Here is a 17,721-nt window from a genome sequence, read left to right as displayed (position 1 = left end):
CGGTTGAACGCCAGATCCTAAAAGGGAAAGGCATTCCAGAAGAAGTCATTCCTACCTTGATTAAGGCACGGAAGGAAGTCACCGTGAAACATTATCACCGCATTTGGCGAAAATATGTAGCGTGGTGCGAGGATCGGAAGGTTCCGACGGAGGAATTCCAACTGGGTCGTTTCCTACATTTCCTGCAATCAGGATTATCTATGGGTCTCAAATTGGGATCCATTAAGGTTCAAATTTCGGCCCTGTCAATATTCTTCCAAAAAGAATTGGCCTCTGTCCCTGAGGTCCAGACTTTTGTCAAGGGAGTACTGCATATACAGCCTCCTGTGGTGCCTCCGGTGGCACCGTGGGATCTAAATGTAGTTTTAGATTTCCTCAAATCCCATTGGTTTGAACCATTGAAAAAGGTGGATTTGAAATATCTCACATTGAAAGTGACTATGTTACTAGCCCTGGCCTCTGCCAGGAGAGTATCTGAATTGGCGGCTTTATCTTATAAAAGTCCTTATCTAATCTTCCATTCGGATAGGGCAGAACTGCGGACTCGTCCGCATTTTCTCCCTAAAGTGGTATCAGCATTTCATCTGAACCAACCTATTGTGGTGCCTGCGGCCACTAGCGACTTGGAGGACTCCAAGTTGTTGGACGTTGTCAGAGCCTTAAAAATATACATTGCAAGGACGGCTGGAGTCGGAAAATCTGACTCGCTGTTTATATTGTATGCACCCAACAAGTTGGGCGCACCTGCTTCTAAGCAGTCGATTGCTCGTTGGATTTGTAACACAATTCAACTTGCACATTCTGTGGCAGGCCTGCCACAGCCTAAAACTGTAAAAGCCCACTCCACAAGGAAGGTGGGCTCATCTTGGGCGGCTGCCCGAGGGGTCTCGGCATTACAACTCTGCCGAGCAGCTACGTGGTCGGGGGAGAACACGTTTGTAAAATTTTACAAATTTGATACCCTGGCAAAGGAGGACCTGGAGTTCTCTCATTCGGTGCTGCAGAGTCATCCGCACTCTCCCGCCCGTTTGGGAGCTTTGGTATAATCCCCATGGTCCTTTCAGGAACCCCAGCATCCACTTAGGACGATAGAGAAAATAAGAATTTACTTACCGATAATTCTATTTCTCGGAGTCCGTAGTGGATGCTGGGCGCCCATCCCAAGTGCGGATTATCTGCAATACTTGTACATAGTTATTGTTAACTAATTCGGGTTATTGTTAAGGAGCCATCTTTAAGAGGCCCTTTCTGTTGTCATACTGTTAACTGGGTTTAGATCACAAGTTGTACGGTGTGATTGGTGTGGCTGGTATGAGTCTTACCCGGGATTCAAAATGCCTCCCTTATTGTGTATGCTCGTCCGGGCACAGTACCTAACTGGAGTCTGGAGGAGGGTCATAGGGGGAGGAGCCAGTGCACACCACCTGACCTAGTAAAGCTTTACTTTTTTGTGCCCTGTCTCCTGCGGAGCCGCTCTCATTCGGTGCTGCAGAGTCATCCGCACTCTCCCGCCCGTTTGGGAGCTTTGGTATAATCCCCATGGTCCTTTCAGGAACCCCAGCATCCACTTAGGACGATAGAGAAAATAAGAATTTACTTACCGATAATTCTATTTCTCGGAGTCCGTAGTGGATGCTGGGCGCCCATCCCAAGTGCGGATTATCTGCAATACTTGTACATAGTTATTGTTAACTAATTCGGGTTATTGTTAAGGAGCCATCTTTAAGAGGCCCTTTCTGTTGTCATACTGTTAACTGGGTTTAGATCACAAGTTGTACGGTGTGATTGGTGTGGCTGGTATGAGTCTTACCCGGGATTCAAAATGCCTCCCTTATTGTGTATGCTCGTCCGGGCACAGTACCTAACTGGAGTCTGGAGGAGGGTCATAGGGGGAGGAGCCAGTGCACACCACCTGACCTAGTAAAGCTTTACTTTTTTGTGCCCTGTCTCCTGCGGAGCCGCTATTCCCCATGGTCCTTTCAGGAACCCCAGCATCCACTACGGACTCCGAGAAATAGAATTATCGGTAAGTAAATTCTTATTTTTCTGATTGCTCAATGTACTGTACACAGACTAAATTATAAAAAATATTGTATTAAATAACCTTCAGGCTGTCTATATAATGTATATATATGAAACATAAATTAATTGTGTGTATGTGCACAAACTTAAGGAATAGCGGCTCCGCAGGAGACAGGGCACAAAAAAGTAAAGCTTTACTAGGTCAGGTGGTGTGCACTGGCTCCTCCCCCTATGACCCTCCTCCAGACTCCAGTTAGGTACTGTGCCCGGACGAGCATACACAATAAGGGAGGCATTTTGAATCCCGGGTAAGACTCATACCAGCCACACCAATCACACCGTACAACTTGTGATCTAAACCCAGTTAACAGTATGACAACAGAAAGGGCCTCTTAAAGATGGCTCCTTAACAATAACCCGAATTAGTTAACAATAACTATGTACAAGTATTGCAGATAATCCGCACTTGGGATGGGCGCCCAGCATCCACTACGGACTCCGAGAAATAGTAGCGGCTCCGCAGGAGACAGGGCACAAAAAAGTAAAGCTTTACTAGGTCAGGTGGTGTGCACTGGCTCCTCCCCCTATGACCCTCCTCCAGACTCCAGTTAGGTACTGTGCCCGGACGAGCATACACAATAAGGGAGGCATTTTGAATCCCGGGTAAGACTCATACCAGCCACACCAATCACACCGTACAACTTGTGATCTAAACCCAGTTAACAGTATGACAACAGAAAGGGCCTCTTAAAGATGGCTCCTTAACAATAACCCGAATTAGTTAACAATAACTATGTACAAGTATTGCAGACAATCCGCACTTGGGATGGGCGCCCAGCATCCACTACGGACTCCGAGAAATAGAATTATCGGTAAGTAAATTCTTATTTTCTCTATCGTCCTAAGTGGATGCTGGGGTTCCTGAAAGGACCATGGGGATTATACCAAAGCTCCCAAACGGGCGGGAGAGTGCGGATGACTCTGCAGCACCGAATGAGAGAACTCCAGGTCCTCCTTTGCCAGGGTATCAAACAAAGGTTTCACTATTTCATTCTCACTCAAAAATATCTGTATTTCGGAATATTTGGATATGGGATACTCAACCTGTATATGTCTATATTTTATGATGCTCGGTACATTCTTAGCTTTCTTGATTCAAAACACAATAACACCCATCTATCTCAAGTAAAGCGCAATGTACTGTCAGGCAAGTGGCCAACCTTCTTTAACTTAGCTACTAGGGGCAGTGTTCCATTGGAGTCTATGGGGGTCATTCTGAGTTGATCGTAGCTGTGCTAAATCTAGCACAGCTACGATCATCTCCCCTGACATGCGGGGGGACGCCCAGCACAGGGCTAGTCTGCCCCGCATGTCAGTGCCGCGCCGCGCCCCCCCACCCCCGTGCACAAATACAAAAGCATCGCACTGCGGCGATGCCTTTGTATTTGAGGAGTAACTCCCGGCCAGCGCAGCTCCTGCGGCTGGCCGGGAGTGAATTGTCGCTGCTGCTGGCCGCATTGGCTGAGTGAGACGTCACACAGCCGCCGCCGTGGCCCGCCCCCCCCCAATGGTCCGACCACGCCTGCGTTGGCTGGACCGCTCCCCCTAAACAGCGTCCCCCTCCCGCCCAGCGACCGCCTCTGTCTCAGAGGCGATCGCTAGGCAACGAAAGCTGTCATGCGCCGGCGCACTGCGGCGCCGGCGCATAAGCAGTTCCGACCCGATCGCTGCACTGCGACAAACTGCAGCGAGCGATCGGGTCGGAATGACCCCCTATGTTCAATATATTACTTTGCTTGGCCAAGATGGGAACACATTATTGCCCTTATTTATCAATGAGTGATAAATTTCACTCATGAAAGTGAGGAGCTGATTGGCTGGTGGAATTTTATCACTCACAGTGAAATTTATCACTCATTGATAAATAAGGGCATATATGTTGTAAAAAATCTACATAAGTAATCCCTCACATGCCCATAGATACTCACCTAATTGCTGGCCTGGTAGAATAAGTTGGTTCCCTGCAGGCTCAATGCGAGACACAATTTCTGCCAGATCGGTGAAGCCTGGGACCATCCCAGTCTGTATGTAGAGAGAGGAGATGTAATGACATCATGTGGCTATGCTCTCATCTCTATGACAGAAGGAATACATAGCTGCCGTGTGATGCGGCTCTGTGACTGTCTGTGGTGATGTCACACTTACACCTCCCTGATGCTGCTGATCAAATTCCAGGCCACTTCTGTCCTGCAGCATCTTCTTTATGACATCACCGCGATGCCACTCCGTGAACATGAGCTTTGCGTACTCGTACCCCACATCCTGCAACACAGGCATAAGACTGAGGATGTCGGCAATCACAATGTCAGCAGTCACAGGTATAATATTGACATGTTGCACCGGTCGACATTATGGTGTCTAGATAATGACTTTGCATTGTGATCATTAACAATACTGAACCCAATGGTAGGGACAGATGACACCGCTATAGAGCACCGGCGTTACTGGTTATTGGCAGCTCTTCCCTGTGTACACCAGACACTCGGACGTCACAAGAGAGTGGCACAGCAACTAAGCACAGATCTCCAGCACTCACAGGCTCCTACATGGCAGCAGCACCCCGGTGTGCAGGGGCAGAGAGGCCAGTGCAGTATATATGGGGGCATATGAAGCTATATGTAGTCATATAAGGTTACGCGGTAGCACCATGCGGCAACTGTCGGCATTATTAGGCCATGTAGTGGAAATTAATACTGAATGATGGCATGTGGGGTGTGTCATGTAGCACTGCATGGTAGGCGTTAGGAGTGTGCAGGACATTTGGATGTTATAAGAGCTGGACATTGAGCTGTACATAATGTGCAGCTGGGTCTAACTTGCACACTATGGGAGTAATTCAGAGTTGATCGCAGCAGCAAATTTGTTATCAGTTGGGCAAAACCATGTGCATTGCAGGGGGGGCAGATGTAACATGTGCAGAGAGAGAGATTTGGGTGGGGTGTGTTCAATCTGAAATCTAAATTGCAGTGTAAAATTAAAGCAGCCAGTATTTACCCTGCACAGAAACAATATAACCCACCCAAATCTAACTCTCTCTGCACATGTTATATCTGCCCCATGCCCCCCCCCCCCCCCTGCAGTGCACATGGTTTTGCCCAACTGCCAACAGATTGGCTGCTGCAATCAACTCTGTATTACCCCCTATATACTATCCCAGTGCTTCTCAAACTCGGTCCTCAGGACCCTAAGCACTTCATGTTTCCCAGGCCGTCCAGCATGTGCACAGGTGTAGTCATTTCTCACCAACAGGTTTTAACGGTCCACAGGTGGAGCTTATTACTTCACTTGTGATTCTGTGAGGACTGAGTTTGAGAGATATGAATGAGAACATATTCAATTAATAGATGTGCCATTCTCCATTGAGGAGAAAAATCACTCCTGGTCAAAATTCAAAATTCCTTGTGAAATTCTCCATCAAAATATGTAGTTAAAGCGCTGAGGCACTTACATGAGATTGTACCATACTTACCTATCTGACCCTCTCCATGAGGGAGAAAATGCTTTGTTCCTGGACTTTCCTGGTAATGTATGATTGCCATCACCTGTGGTGAGCTAGTTAATTGATAAGAAAGGTGTTTCACCACAGGTGATGGCAATCATACATTACCAGGAAAGTCCAGGAACAGAGCATTTTCTCCCTCATGGAGAGGGTCAGGTAGGCAAGTATGGATTGTACATTTAACGTGAAAGGTACAGTAACAAAACTAACTTCCCTGCATTATTTTCCTTGTTGTGTATGTCTGTAATTAAGATAAATGGTATAAACCACAGGTTCTCAAACTGGGTCCTCAGGACACCAAACAGTTCCCGTTTTTCAGGTCTCCCCACAGAATAACAAGTGGCATAATCCACCTGTGGATCTTTTCAAACGTATCAGTGAGTAATGATTATACCTGTGCTCCTGCTAGGTGATCTGGAAAACGAGAACTGTGTGGGGTCCTGAGGACAGTGGGGCAGATGCATTAACCTGGAGAAGGCATAAGGAAGTGATAAACCAGTAATAAGTGCAAGGTGATAAACGCACCAGCCAATCAGCTCCAATACGTAAATTAACAGTTAGGAGCTGATTGGCTGGTGAGTTTATCACCTTGCACATATCACTGGTTTATCACTTCCTTATGCCTTTTCCAGGTTAATACATCTGTCCCACTGTTTGAAAACCACTGGTATAAAGGATTGTAGAAAAACACCACTGAGTTTATTTGGCCAAAGACATCAGCCACGTTTCAGGCATAGCACTGCGCATAATTTATATATTAAAAGTAAAATGAAAGTTAATTCATTAACATAAGGTATCGGATTTGCTGGAAGAATAATGATCATACTAAACTTTTAAAACAAGAGGAAACTAGTACAGATGTGTAACAGAATGAAAACGTACACTTTAATATCTAAAATCATTGATGGAAAACAGCATAATGATTGTGATGACAGTGACACAGTCAGCAAACAATCACATTGGCACGTCTATGAAATAGGAAACCCATATCTGAATGTAATGAAACATAAGCTGGCTGTCCCTAAAAGAATGACAGGGCAGCTATCAGTAAATGCAGCATGAGGCACTTACATACACTTCCTGGAAGCGGCGGAACTCTGTTGTGCTGAAGCGCTGCACAGGGGGGCAGAGGTACTCACAGTACCCGCTGAGCTTCACGCTCTGCAGCTGCCGGACACAGCACACGTATGACAAGCGGGACTGCAGCTCTGCCATATCAGGGACCTGACAGAGGACAGGACTGATCAATTATCATTAATATTATCCTTTACTGGTAAATCACTAATATACTACACATATAATCATCATATTAACAAATGACAAACAATGGCAAGAAACACGAGGTACATGAGCTTACTATGGAGAGCAGTGGGGAACCTTGGTAGAATATAAACATTAACTTCTTGTGCCGATATCATCTAGCTGAAATGCCTAGTTTTCCCAAGGTACTTTATTGTCATGCAAATTACCTCTCTCTGGGAGAAATGTATCAAGCCTTGGAGAGAGATATAGGGCCAGATGCATCATCGCTTGGAAAGTGATAAAATGGAGAGTGAAAAAGTACCAGCCAATCAGCTCCTAACTTCCATGTTACAGGCTGTGTTTGAAAAATGGCAGTTAGGAGCTGATTGGCTGGTGCTTTTTCACTCTCAGTTTTATCACTTTCCAAGCGATGATGCATCTAGCCAAAAATGTAGAAGTTGCCCAAAGCACCCAGCTTCTGACATTTCATAGACGACTCAGAAGTTTTGGGCAACGTCTCCAATTTATCGCTCTCTGATGCTTGATACATCCGCCCTTTACTGTGAAAAGCAGATTTAGAAATCCTCCATAATATTGAACAGGGGAAAAAAAAAGATTAGTATGTTTAAAGCTCAAATGTTATAACAAAATTTACCAAATACATACAGAGGACACTTTGTACCCTCCGTCAGGGATACTTGATGACCGTGTGCAATAAACACTGATATCTAGTGTAACTAGATGTTATGGTGCCCATACACTTATGAGATAATCGGTGCTATCCTTCGATTTCCACCACATCTGTGAGAGAAATCGAAGGATTGTATGCACATTTTAGGTACCTTGAGACGCGATGCGCGGGCACGCCGGTCGAATATCGCGTCTCAAGATATTATGTGCTGCACATAATATTTCTTGCATCGCAATGCGATCGCATGTGGTTTTAATCCCACATAAGATATATCGCACTGCGATGTGCGATGGGCACCTCCGCTCCCACTCGGCGGTGACGTGCTCATCACGTGATTACCATGCGATCTATCGCATGATCGCATGGTAACCACTTTGGCAGTTCAGGTGCGATATGATCGCACCTGAACTGCTGGTGCGATGCCCCACGATGTCGCGTCGCGGGGCATCGCACAAGTGTATGGCCAGCATTAGCTTTGCACATAACTCCTGATCTGGGTCCAGTATGAAATACGGGTGGTCGGGATGCCGGCAGTCACATGACCAACAGCAGCATCCCGACACTGAATATCCCAACATCGGAGGGCGTAAGTATTTTAACCCTCGCCTATCCAAACCCTAATCCTCCGGTGGTGGTGGCTGAGGCTAACCCCCCAACCCCTAATCCCTAACCCTAACCCCCCTAGTGCCACTGGCATTTCTATAATGGGTGCAGTGTGTGCGGTGCACACGGGCCCCAGAGTCCAGAGGGGGCACCCACCGCACACACTGCACCCATTTGTAAAATACTTACCAATCCGAAGTCCAGCGCCGGCATCCGCAGTGCCGCTAGAACACAGTGAAAATGGTCCAGCGGCCATTTTCACAGCGTTCTGCGCATGCGCAGTAGAGAGATCTCAGGGAAAATGGCCGCCGCGCCATTTTCCCGGAGATCTGCGCATGCCCTCTAGTGCTCAGACTCTACGGCGCTCCGGGCAGAAAGGGGGGGGTGCGACGGAGGAGACTGGACACGGGCCTCCTCCTCTCTTAAAACGCCTCTGCCTAGTGCCTAACCCCAACCTCACCTCCCCTGGCACTAAGCCAAACCCTGATACTTACCTTCAGGATGTTGACTGTTGGTGTCTGGGGTCGGTCTCCTGAGTGGTGTTGGGATTCCAGCGTCGGTCATATGACCGCTGGCATCCCACCAGCCGGGAAGACGATCGCATCCCCCTGATCTATGTATAGAATAATTCAGTTTTGCTCTTACGTCGGACATAGGGCCTAATTCAGATCTGATCTCTGCTGTGCGATTTTACAGAGGGCTGCGATCAGATAGCCACTGCCCATAGAGAGTGAAAACCTGCCCATGCAAGTGTGTGAATGCATGCGTACGCCACGCGAAAACTTTGCCAGACAGCGGACATCTGCAAATTAATTCGCAACTCACTCACCATGAAATTGTTTTCCAGTTTGTTCAGTCTTTGCGTAGCCCAGGACTTACTCCCACAATGCGATACAAACAGGCTGATCGGGGCCGGAGCTGACGTCACACACCATCCCTGAAAACGCTTGAGATGCCTGCGTTTTTCCTGACACTCCCAGAAAATGGCCAGTTACTACCCCCAAACGTCCGCTTCCTGTCTATCAACCTGGGTTCGCCAGTTTGACCTCGGGTCTGCATATTACGATCCACACGCATGCACAGTCGGTAATGATAATCGGGCGCTGTGCGAATTTGTACAACAGCAATCAGGTCTGAATTAGGCCCCATATTTATTCTAGTTAAACAAGTGATGGATGCAAATTTTTAAAGCATTTTTATCTTTCCATATAAATAGGGCGTGGGTCATCGTTACAGTACAAATACCTGACAAGATTTAAACATAAATAGAATAAAGACCATCCTGTCCTGATCAGACGCTCATTAGAACATCAAAATAAAGGGTTATAAAGAGAGAATCAGGAGAATGATAGCTCTTCCCACATCTTGTCAGAATGTGGGTGCCGGAAATGTCGCCACTAGGAGGCTGACTAGTGTGAATGTACTTAAAGCATTTTGCGGGCGCTGGTAGAACAATTGTAACCATACTGGTAAATGATCATGTGTAAGTTGTACTGCTGGCGTGTGTGAAATGCTTCACAGCAGTGGGCTCATAAGTCTGATTCCAGCCAGGGTCCTATCATAGTTCATACAGTACGTTCTCTCCGTGTTTGCAGTGGTTTCCTCTGGGTGCTCTAGTTTTCTACCACACTGTCACAATGGGAGGTTAAATAGCTTTTGGCAGAAGTAACCCGTGCGTAGCAAGGAATTTATATGTACGCTACACTGTGGCAGGAACTGATGTGAATGGCTGTATTGTCTACGTGGCATAATATGTAAGCACTATTGGCCTAATTCAGCATGAGTTGAAAATTTGCAAAACTACAGTTCTTTCCACTAACAGCAGGGGGCCGCCCAGCACAGGGCAAGGCCACCCCACATGCCGAGCCCCCCCCTTCCCCGCTAAAATCCATGCGATGCGCTAGCATGTTTAGCGTTGCCCCCTGCCTCCGCAGCCTAGCTTCGTAAGGGAAGTCCAAAGGTGACGAAACGCATTGGGCGTGGCTAACTAAGGACGTGTTTTACCGGCTGATGAGCAGTGTAAAGTCCGGGAGCTAAGACGCTGTTTTATGTGAGAACTGCAGCCAGATCTGTGCGGGGCAAGCCGCTTGCTGTGATTTGGAGACAGCGGTGATTCCTTCACACACTGGTGCTTTTAAACCTTGATGTACGTGAGCATATGTTGTTTGCAGTAAAAGCAATACATATATATATATATATATATATATACTGCTTTCACTTACTCATAATAACTGCAGGCACTTGTGCAGCACGGTAAGGATAGAAACTAAACTGTTACATTAGGATGTGATTTTTTTCAAATAGTTTTTACTATTGTTACATTTCTGTTATACCCCGTGATTTATTTTGTATGTTTATGATGTACTGTTCCTTTTTGTACTTTACTTTTAAACAATATATAGAAACTCTAACATTAGGTTACCTTAACTTTTAACCCCCAAGGGTTGAGACGATTCCACAGTAACCACCAGCCAGACAGGCAGTCTCCATAGTTATATGTGTCCCATTCCTCCTGCTGGCCAACATCCACTGCAAGAACCGTGCGGGCTCCCAGAGAGCGGGCCACATCCGCTGGGGTTGGAAGACAGCACAGGTGAGAACACGGAGTGGATGAATGACAGAGAGAAGGACAATCATAAAAGTGTGCTATGTAATAACTATGGCTTTTCTACATCTGTCTACAACTAGATTTTTGTACTTACCATTAAATTCTTGTCTCTGAGTCCGTCTGGGGGAGACTGGGCCATGGGATTGCTGGCTGGCCCTTAATTAGACTAGTATACCTTTAAGAGAGTAGCTCCTCCCAAACTGAGCATAAGGGTAGGAATGCAGTGCCCTCCAGATGGACTCAGAGGAAAGGATTTAACAGTAAGTTAAAAAATCCAGTTTTATCTTTCATCCAGTCTGAGGGACACTGCACATGGGATGTTCAAAAGCCGCCCCTAGGGGAGGGTACGCTCAGAAAAAGCTGAACAAAAGACTTTCCAACCGAAGCAAGCATACTTGGATGCTAACACCGGAAATCAAGAAAGCGGTGAACCTATTGGTGAACAGGGGACCAAGCTTAGACCAGCTTAGCGGCTCCCACAAAAAAAGAAACAGCTCGCATAGAGGGAGCCTAACAGAATTGGAAAACTACCCATGTCTGTTCCCGGCGCTAGTGAGCTGAAATGTGTGAAAAGTCACTCAAACGGGACTTTTTGCATCACACCCATTTGTTTAGTCTGGTTGTGCCGATTTGCGTGGCTAAACCTGACTGAAGTGGGCACAATCAACGTGAAAACGGCGGACAATTAAATATTGCCCCATGATCTCCCGTCACTTTAGAGGGGAGATCAGGCTCAGTTAAACAACTGAATTCCCCCCCACAGAATGTGACGACAGATAAGAACCACTTGGCCCACATAGTCTGTCCTAAACACATGCGCACACTTACACACTAGAATTAATTTTTTTATGTGTAACCAATTAACCTTTTCTACCTGTATATCCAGGGATGGACTTGCCCACAGGGGCACAGGGTAAACCCGCAGTGGGCCCCTGTACCAGGATCTGGTTCCTGACTGTGTACTTGAATTATACATTATACATATGTTACCTTATACTGCACAGGACTATGGTACATTTTCTACAGTGCATTGCTGTTATTAATCTGGTACATTATCATGCATGCACTAGCAGTATTTACTATATATATTTATCAATGGGCCCAGCCCATGCACTCTCTAATGCAGTGTTTTTCAACCACTGTGCCGTGGCACACTAGTGTGCCCTGAGCAGTCTCTAGGTGTGCCACCATAGAAGCAGAGCCAGGCCCGTCAGAGTTTTGCTGCTACTGAGGCCCTGGAACGATTAATACTGATGGGTTTAATGGTTGTAGAGCCAGTTCTAATTTTGGGCCCGGGCAGTCTTGGGCTGTTCTGGCTTTCTCAGATGTAGCTCAGGCGTTACCTATGGAGAAGCTGTGACATGACATCCTAGGACATGCAACAACACGGGTGTAGTATGGTATGCCGGCGGCTGGGCTCCCGACAGCCAGCATACTGGCGCCGGAATCCCAACCGCCGGCATACCGACAGCTGGACGAGTGCAAATGAGCCCCTGCGGGCTCGCTGTGCTCGCCACGCTGCGGGCACATTCCCTATCTATTCTCCCTCCAGGGGGGGCGTGGACCCTCAAGACGGAGAAAAGGTGTTGGTATGCCGGGTGTCGGGATTCCGGCGCCGGTATACTGTGGGCCGGGATCCCAACAGCCGGCAACCTAAATACCACCCCAACTGCACCATGCATCACTGTTATATTTGAGTGTGCCTTGGCAATATTTAAATCTTGTTCAGTGTGCCGCGAGTTGTAAAAGGTCTGCTCTAATGGTTAGGCAAACCAATGTGGTGGCTGGCACCTCTGGTGACTGACCAAAGTCCTAAGCATGGGCCCTCACCACTGCATTTCCCCCCGGTGGGCCCTCCATGTCCCAGTCCAACACTGTGTATATTTATGGATTGTGGGAGGAAACTGGAGTACCAGGAGAAAACTCACGCAAGCATGGTAATAATACTGTGTATATAAACTACACACAGTTAGCGCCATATTGTCATGACCTCAGTAGTGTGAGGCAGCAATGCACCATTACACTATCGACACTTAGACGCCAAAAAAATGTAAAAGCCAAAACAGCCTGACCAAGTCCAAACTACCGTCTCAAGGACGAGAAACAAAAAGGAAATAGACTTTAAGCAGACAACTGTGAAGACCAAACCAAAGAGCCAGGTAACAGAAAAAGACATTTGTTTAGAATAAGCTCCTTGAGAAGATGTCAAGGTGTCCCAAAACCTAGGATGTAAAAACAAAATGCATTCCCAGTAAGAGAAATGTAACCCAGAAGAACTCAGACCCAGTCCTTGTACAGCTAATGATACACACCCTGAGCCATCCAGGCTTCATGGCGCAACAAAGGCAACTCCCTCTAAAAATGCAGAGAGAAAAAATACAAAACTAAGGAAAGAGACACTCGGTTCTGTGTGCCCCTATTACGCCTATGGAGGCAATGCGTAGAGCAGCCGAGACTCCCAAAAGCACACAAGTGGAATAGGCTCGGTACCGAGGCAATGTAGATAGCAGCTAAGAATACGACTCCAGAATAAGAAACACTTGGCAACGATGGACACAATTGGCCAGTGCTAGTCCACACTGCGTGATCCAGAAGAGAGTATTAACAACTAGCACATCTAGATGACCAACTCCAGAAAAACCAAGGCTGGGGCCAACCTAGTCTCCACAGAAACCAGCCCCGAGACTGATCAAGGAGAATGTATGTCCAAAAGGATGAGGAAGAGAAGCTCCGTAAAAACCGACCACTGTAAGCTGAGCTGTGCTTACCATGGAATACAACAACAAAAAATAAGAGCATAAAGCAGAACAAGTCTGCAGAGGAGCTACAGGATATGCCACTGTCGGATTTGGCCGTTCCCGGTGTCCTGTCGTGCTGCCACACAGCCCAGTGCCGGCCGGGAATCCTCATTCTCCTGGCACTGCTGCTGCTCACCCATATAGGTGGGAGCGGGGTCTCCTGGAAAGTAGCCGGCACACCACTGCAGCCATCGCGTTACATGCAGCCTCTCTCACTAGGGCAGGCCGTGCATACAGCAGGGCATGTATAGAAAGATTGTCGTGTTGTACTAACGGACGATACAACTCATGGAAAGATGTTGAGGTCGTATAATATAGTATAGTATAAAGCTGTGCGCTGGGTAAGGACCACCCCAAGCATCAGTAATATTCCAGCAGTACAGTACCTGGTGGGCCCAAGTGAAAAAATATGATCTGGGCCCCCCTCCTCCACCATATGAGGAGATGCAGTGGTGACCGTGGGGGAGGCTGTGGGTGATAGCAGGTGAGGCTGTGGGTAATGGAAAGGCAGGTGGTGACTGGGGAGTCAGTCGGTGACAGGTAGAGGTGGCTGGGAGAGGCAGTGGGTAGCAGGGAGAAGTAGATAGCGAGAGGCAGTGGGTGATTGGGGAGGCAGTGGGTGACTGGGGATGCATAGTGTGGTAGATGGTGACTGGGGAGTCAGTGGGTGATGCAGAGGTAGAAGGTGACGGAGAAGCAGTGGGTGTCAGGGAGAGGCAGGGGAGTCAGTGGTGACAGGGAGATGTAGAAGGTCTCAGGAAGAGGCAGATAAGGAGATGCAGTGGGTGATTGAGGAGGCAAAGGGCAATGGGGAGAGACAGAGAGTGACAGGTAGAGTCAGAGGGCAACAGGGAGAGGCAAATAGGCAGAGACAGAGGGAAACAGCAAAAGGCAAAGAGTGACAGGGAGAGGGTGACAAGGAGATTGTGGGTTACAGGAAAGGCAGTGGGTGACAGTAAGATAATGAGTGACAGGAAGATAAAGGTAGACAGGGAGATAGAGGGGAGGCAGGGGTGACAGGTAGACAATGGGAGAGGAGACAGTAGGTGCAGAAAGAGAGTTGCGGGGGAGTCAGTGGCTGACAGGGAGAGGCAGATGGGGCTAGGCAGAGGGTGAATGGGGAGGCAAAGGGGGCGGAGAGGCCAAGGGTGACGAAGAAGCAGAGTCTGATAGCAGAAGGCAGAGGGTGACGGAGAGGCAGAGTGTGACAGCAGAAGGCAGAGGGTGACAGGGAGAGACAAATAGGGTGAGACAGAGGGTGACAGTGGAGATCAGAGGGTGACAGGGAGAGAGTGACAAGGTGATAGTGGGTGATGGGAGAGGCTGGCAGAGAGAAAGTGGGTGACAGGGAGAGGGTGGCAGGTAGTGGGTGACAGGGAGAGGGTAGCAGGGAGATAGTGGGTGATAGGTAGAGGGTAGGAAGGAGATAGCGGGTGACAGGCGAGGCAGTGGCTGACAGGGAGATAGTGGGAGACATATATACATAAACACACACAAACTCTGGGTCCACACCAGCAACTATTTATATTGATAGATATAGACATTAATCTCTAAACACATACATAAATAATTAAAAAAGCATTTGAAACTAGTGTGTTCTCACCAGGAGCTGCTGCTGCGCAGGGAAATGGCCCCTCCTTCCCTGCCATTATGACAGAAGGCGCTAGGGACGGGCACAAGATCCTGGCATGACATGATGCTCTCATGTCCCCGGAGTCCAAGAAAAGGCACATGAAGATGGACAGCAGAGGTGGGGGAGGGGCGGAATATCAATAGGAAGAGGGAGGAAGGGGGGAAAACTGACAGCGGCCCCTCCTCACCAGCTGCACTGTAATACAGTAGGTCACGGTAGAGTAGCAGAGAGAAAGGCCCCTCGTCCCCCTCCAGATGGACAGCTAGCCCCACAGTCAGCAGTATATGTGAGAAGGAGGCGCTTAAGAGGAAAGGGGAGGAGATGGGAGAGCAGCCCCTCCTAACCCTTCACAGCAGCACCAGGCGCCCGAGAAGGGAGGAGAAGAAAGAATTGAAAGGCCCCTCCTCCAACTCTGGCTGGGACCCGAATATGCGTTGCCGCAGCATGCTACTACTATACGTTACCGGGGTCACTGGCGGCAGGCGCAGCGCTGGTAGTGGCAGCATACAATGAGTCAGTGTGACTCATTGTAATGCCGGCGGCTGTGGGCCCCTTCACTGTGGCGGGCCTCGGTGCAATGCACCACTTGCAGTGCTGCTAGTTCCGCCACTGCCTGGGGGGTAATTCAGACCTGATCGCTAGGGTGCGTTTTTTGCATACCTCCGATCAGGTAGTCGCCGCCTACAGGGGGAGGGCACTAGATGTGTGTAGGTGTGCGAACGCTTGTGCTGAAGAGCTGCACAAACAGCAGTTTGTGCAGTCTCTGCACAGCCCAGGACTTACTCACCCGTTGCGATGATCGGTGCTGGAGCCGACGTCAGGAATACTCCCACAAAATGCCTGGTCCCGCCTGCATTTTTCCGGACACTCCCTAGAAACGGTCAGTTGCCACCCACAAACACCCTCTTCCTGTCAATCTCCATGCATTTGCCGATGCGATCAGATTTTTCACACCATCCCATCGCTACCGGTGCTCCCCGTCGCTGCGGACCATCGCACCTGTGCATTGCGGTGCATACGCATGCGCAGTTCAGACCTGATCACCCGCTGTGCGAAAACGCACAGCAGCGATCAGGTCTGAATTAGCCCCCTAGTGCGGCCCCGATGTGATGACCCGCAGCGGGTCACACTGCAGCTCCGGCGGCGGCTGTGGGAATCTGACCATGAGCAGCAGCAGCAGGATCCCGGGATCACATACAGCTGGGAGGAGGGAGAGGGAAAACTACAACTCCCAGCACACCCCGAGGCAGCCACTGGCCTGCTTCAGCCGGGTGAATCTTTATTCCACCCTGACACATGCCTTGTGCATGATGTGCATCTGCTATTTACCAAACCCGACAGGTTTGGCCTGATCCCGACAATGGCAATCCGACTTTTTTAAAGACAGATTGACATTGTCGAAAACGGGGCTAAAACCTATCGGGTTTGGCCACGCTTCCGACAATGCACATGCCATTCCGCGTGCATTCCAACAGCTTTCCTACAAGTAGGGAATTCCAGACATGTCGGAAAAAATGGCCCCCTATTGAATAGGTGGGAACCCCTTCCGACCTAAACCTGTCAGAAGCTGCCGTCTGTGCGATGCTTTTGTACTTCTGCGGGGAAGGTAGGGGGGCCGGCCTGACATGCGGGCGGACTAGCCCTGTGCTGGGCGTCCCCCTGCATGTCAGTGCGCCTGATCAGGGTTACGATCAGATCTGAATTAGGCCCTATGACCGATGGTAACAACTTTTACCATCAATGGGGAAAAACCAGATGGTTTAACGCCATCGATGATAAAGAGCTATCAATTATTATTATTTTTTTCCCAAGGTGACGGGGACATGGAGCATAGCTCCGGCCTTGACACCACTGAAGCCACACCCCGGAGTCCAAATTGGCCCGCAATTCGATCAATACTAAAGTAAGGGTGATCATCGATGGGCGAAACCATCAATGGGTTCCTTTCAGATGGTTTCTCCCCATCGAGGTTATCCATCAATGGTACCATCGATAGTAAACATCGATGGATAACTGACTGATGGCCATCCCTACACTGAAGATCATGGGCTGCAGAAGGGAGATGCTCAGAGGGGAGGAGCTACTCTCTTAAGGTTATACTAGTCTGATTAAGTGCCAGCTCTTACGGTCAGCCTGAAATCCCATGGTCCAGTGTCCCCCAGATTGGATGAAAGAGAAAAAGGTAAGTTAAAATGATATCCGACTTCGAGAAATAAGGGACCTGATTTAGTTAATAGTAAATCCATTAAAAACCTGGGGGGGATGGGGCAATCCTTTCCTTCCTCACCTGGAAGATTGTTGACATAGCAGCCATCCAATAACTGGTGAGCGTCCTGAGGATCACATAGTGGGGGAAGATAAGGAGTGTAGGAGGTACTAGCCCGAACATAACGCCACAGGATACCTGAAAAAAGGCAACGGTTACTGTGAAGCACGATCTATAAGACATCCTGATTGCACTAGAACCATCTCTCACCTTCTCTGTGCACGCGCATTGAAGAAGAGCTGATATCTGTTGTGATGCAGAAATAAGGCAGCCACAAGTCCTAGGATAACCGTATATGA

The 17,721-nt window shown here is 48.4% G+C and overlaps 1 protein-coding gene across 2 annotated transcripts in view; it reads right to left on the bottom strand.

Annotated features, from left to right (window-relative positions):
• Positions 1–17,721, bottom strand: part of LOC134936575 (patatin-like phospholipase domain-containing protein 6) — a 112,085-nt gene that overhangs the window by 5,965 nt on the left and 88,399 nt on the right. The window contains exons 28-33 of one of the 2 annotated variants that reach the window (XM_063931665.1): positions 17,633–17,702; positions 17,444–17,560; positions 10,540–10,688; positions 6,653–6,805; positions 4,228–4,344; positions 4,011–4,104 (exon numbers count right to left, since the gene is read on the bottom strand). In XM_063931665.1, coding sequence (XP_063787735.1) covers positions 4,011–4,104; positions 4,228–4,344; positions 6,653–6,805; positions 10,540–10,688; positions 17,444–17,560; positions 17,633–17,702 — 700 coding nt within the window. The remainder of the gene's footprint in view (positions 1–4,010; positions 4,105–4,227; positions 4,345–6,652; positions 6,806–10,539; positions 10,689–17,443; positions 17,561–17,632; positions 17,703–17,721) is intronic. The other variant, XM_063931666.1, reaches the window with a different exon arrangement.

Source organism: Pseudophryne corroboree, chromosome 6 (genome assembly GCF_028390025.1).
Source record: "Pseudophryne corroboree isolate aPseCor3 chromosome 6, aPseCor3.hap2, whole genome shotgun sequence".
In the NCBI taxonomy this organism is placed as follows: domain Eukaryota; kingdom Metazoa; phylum Chordata; class Amphibia; order Anura; family Myobatrachidae; genus Pseudophryne; species Pseudophryne corroboree.
This window is presented reverse-complemented; position numbering and strand designations above follow the sequence as displayed.